This window comes from Eucyclogobius newberryi, unplaced genomic scaffold (genome assembly GCF_026437365.1).
Source record: "Eucyclogobius newberryi isolate DKJ021-1_F unplaced genomic scaffold, fEucNew1.0.hap1 SCAF_6, whole genome shotgun sequence".
NCBI classification, from domain to species: Eukaryota; Metazoa; Chordata; class Actinopteri; order Gobiiformes; family Gobiidae; genus Eucyclogobius; species Eucyclogobius newberryi.
Genome location: NW_027316278.1, coordinates 26,129,488 through 26,132,562, shown reverse-complemented (window position 1 = coordinate 26,132,562; position 3,075 = coordinate 26,129,488). Strand labels below are relative to the sequence as shown.

General features: G+C 39.0%; 1 protein-coding gene across 1 annotated transcript; it reads right to left on the bottom strand.

Annotated features, from left to right (window-relative positions):
- Positions 1-220: 220 nt before the first annotated feature.
- h2az2a (H2A.Z variant histone 2a) lies at positions 221-2,470 on the bottom strand. Its single transcript, XM_072433506.1, has 5 exons — positions 2,300-2,470; positions 1,290-1,367; positions 1,083-1,196; positions 873-1,002; positions 221-756 (listed from the first exon to the last, which is right to left on the bottom strand). The coding sequence occupies exons 1-5, from the start codon at positions 2,300-2,302 to the stop codon at positions 695-697; spliced, it is 387 nt and encodes a 128-aa protein (XP_072289607.1). The 5' UTR covers positions 2,303-2,470; the 3' UTR covers positions 221-694.
- Between the last annotated feature and the right edge of the window lie 605 nt (positions 2,471-3,075).

Below are 3,075 nucleotides of genomic sequence, written 5' to 3'. Positions count from 1 at the left end.
CATCCTCCTGACGCCTTATGGCAGTTTCCCAAATTAAAATGAAGACTTGAAACTTATTAAAATGAAGACTTGAAACTTATGGAACTTGAACAAATATCTAACAAAACAATTGTAATGAGCAGAATGGGCAAATACAAATTTAGATCCGATCTTATTTTAAATACACTTTTGCATGTGCAATTGCATTATTGTAGAAACAGAAATGTTTCAGGAAACACCGTTTGAAAAAGTCATGTTTTAATACAACACTATTTTGTGCAGATCAAAATATTACAGTCAAGGTCAAGAATAAAACAGAGCACCATTTCATATTTGCCGTTTTGTTTTTTTCTGTCCAAAGGTTTCATTTAAAAAGTGTGTATTATAGTAAATATAACATAAAAATAACCACAGGAACAAGTTCTGTATATAAAAATGGTTTAACAATTTCTTTTTCAGTATAAAACATTACAGAATCCAAAGCCAATCAAACAAATTCACGGTAACCAACTGAAACGGTCATAAACTTCCCAGTCAAACTCTAAATGACATACAAAAGGGTTGAGGTTTCTGTACTTGTTTTTCCTAATATGGGAGTAAATAACACAAAGTCTAACAATCAGTCTTGGTTTGCTAAAATAACAATAAAAGGACAAAAGTGAACTCTTGGCCCAAACAAAACATCAAGCCCAAATATTTGTGGTCAATGTGACGTCTACACAGTCTTCTGCTGGCCCTTCTTCCCAATAAGGGATTTGTGGATGTGAGGAATGACACCTGAAAAATAAAGTTACGCATTTAAGTCAATAGGCAATTATTGAAACCATATTTCCCAAAATGAACCAAACATTAATAAACAAAATTATAAACAAAATAAATAATCAAAATCTTACCTCCTCCAGCAATTGTTGCTTTGATGAGGGAGTCCAACTCCTCATCACCACGGATCGCCAACTGCAAGTGACGGGGAGTAATACGCTTCACCTTCAAGTCTTTGGAGGCGTTGCCAGCCAACTCTAGCACCTAAGATAAAACAAAGCATGACAAACATAAGTAAATCCATGAGTAATTCTAACAGCATGCACAATGTAGAAGATGCTTACTTCAGCAGTGAGGTACTCAAGGATAGCTGCACTGTACACCGCTGCTGTGGCTCCAACTCGACCATGGCTGGTTGTACGGGTCTTTAAGTGCCTGTGAATACGACCCACAGGAAACTGCCCAGAAACAGTTGAAATGTAGATGATAAATAATGATGTTTAAGATAATAGAAAATAACACATTCTACATAAAAATGTGTACAATCCTACCTGAAGACCAGCTCTCTGTGAACGGGACACTGCCTTGGCCTTGGCTTTTCCGCTGTCTTTTCCTGCTTTTCCACCAGCCTGAAATAATGAAGAGCCATGTCAGAAATAAAAAGCCTGTAATAAACAAGTAGGTAAGCATGTGTCCTTGTATTCTCCTACATGGTCATAAAAGTGCCCCATAAATGTTACCAAGTCTGTAGAGGTAATATCTTAATTTATAAAACCATGATGGGTCAGAGGGCCACATGTCCTGGTATTTACGGATGCCCCATGGAACTGTCACGCTTTCCCGCCAATAAAAAAATAAGAGCGTTCAACAATATTCTTCTGCACACAACACTAGTCCTCCAATATGCAATTATCAAATGTCTAAAATTAACCAAATAATCAATCTGCCTTATTGTTTATTTTGAAGGACAAGTGTCAATCACAAAAGAACGTGAGTGCGGCTCAAAACCAAAACAAACCCGTGGCGTCGATTTTAAAACGCCAATTTACACAATAATCTTGTTGAAAATTATTTATAAAAATTACATTGGGGGGGGGGGGGGGGGGGGGGGGGGATGTGTCAGCTTCTAGAAACCTTCTTACGTTTCAGCCCGTTTGATGAAAAGTTCAAAGCGAGACATCCAAACAACCCGCTTTTCCATCCCCGGTAAAACATTGAAGCGGCTAAACTTAGCTTAGCTAACACTACTAGCTAAACCGCCCAGACGCGAAGCAGCGAACGTTAAACAATGCACAGTTTAGCAGTGCATGGGTTATAGCTGTTCTTAGCAGCACCAGAGACCACGCGCTTCAGTGCTGAACCTCACTTTATTACGAAAATATTTTAGCCTTTGGACTATTATCGATAGCCGGGCTAGCTCCAAGTTAGCGCTTTAGCTCCCATTGTAACTGCATACCTTCTGTTACAATACCGTTCATAAAACCAAGCCACCGTTTCAAATTTTGGGAAACACTTTGAATGCTTTGCTATGACAGATTTAGAAGGGCCCGGGTGCACGTACCATTTTTTCCGTTTCGTTATTTGATTGTAGAACCAAATCGATGGCCAACAATTTCGGCTCCAGAAGGCAAAGAAACAATAAACCTCTTAGGAAATCTTTTACATGCAGACCCTCGTGGGGGGCTTATTGTCCAATCAGGATTACTGTTCTTGCTTCGAATGTTGCATCTGACCAATCCGCGTGCACTTTGCGCAGTGTGCCCATCCCCCACCAACTCAAGGCTACTTTGCGCACGAACCCGAGCTGTGGGCCGGACCTTCAGAGTTGCCAAGTCCGCTTCTTTATAGCGACTTTGGGCTTCTTTTTAAGATTTGTAAAAAAAAATATATATCTATAAACGTTGAAAGTCACGGGTAGAGATGGGACTGTAAACAAAACAAAACAAGTATAAACGCCACATTCTGCAGAGAAAAGCTACTTAGCCATAATGTTCTCCTCTATTTTCTTATTCATAATTTTACAATTACAATAATTCTTATCCAAAACATTTTAGACGGTCAGTATCGTTGAATATCGTGATATTTTAATTAATTGACCATAATAGTAGTGACACTAAATCTGAATATTGTGCCATGCCTGGTTGTTGCTTGGGATCCAGAAATTCAGAATATACACTTATTCAATTCTTTAGGAAGGATGAGTCTAGTAACCACACCCTACGTTACGCCTCAAGCCAAACTCTAACGGAACCGTGCAATCCGATTTGGGTAGTTCAGTGATCCGTCAGTGATGCATGTGAAACAAAGGAGCACACTGGTTCTTTATGATTAAGAATC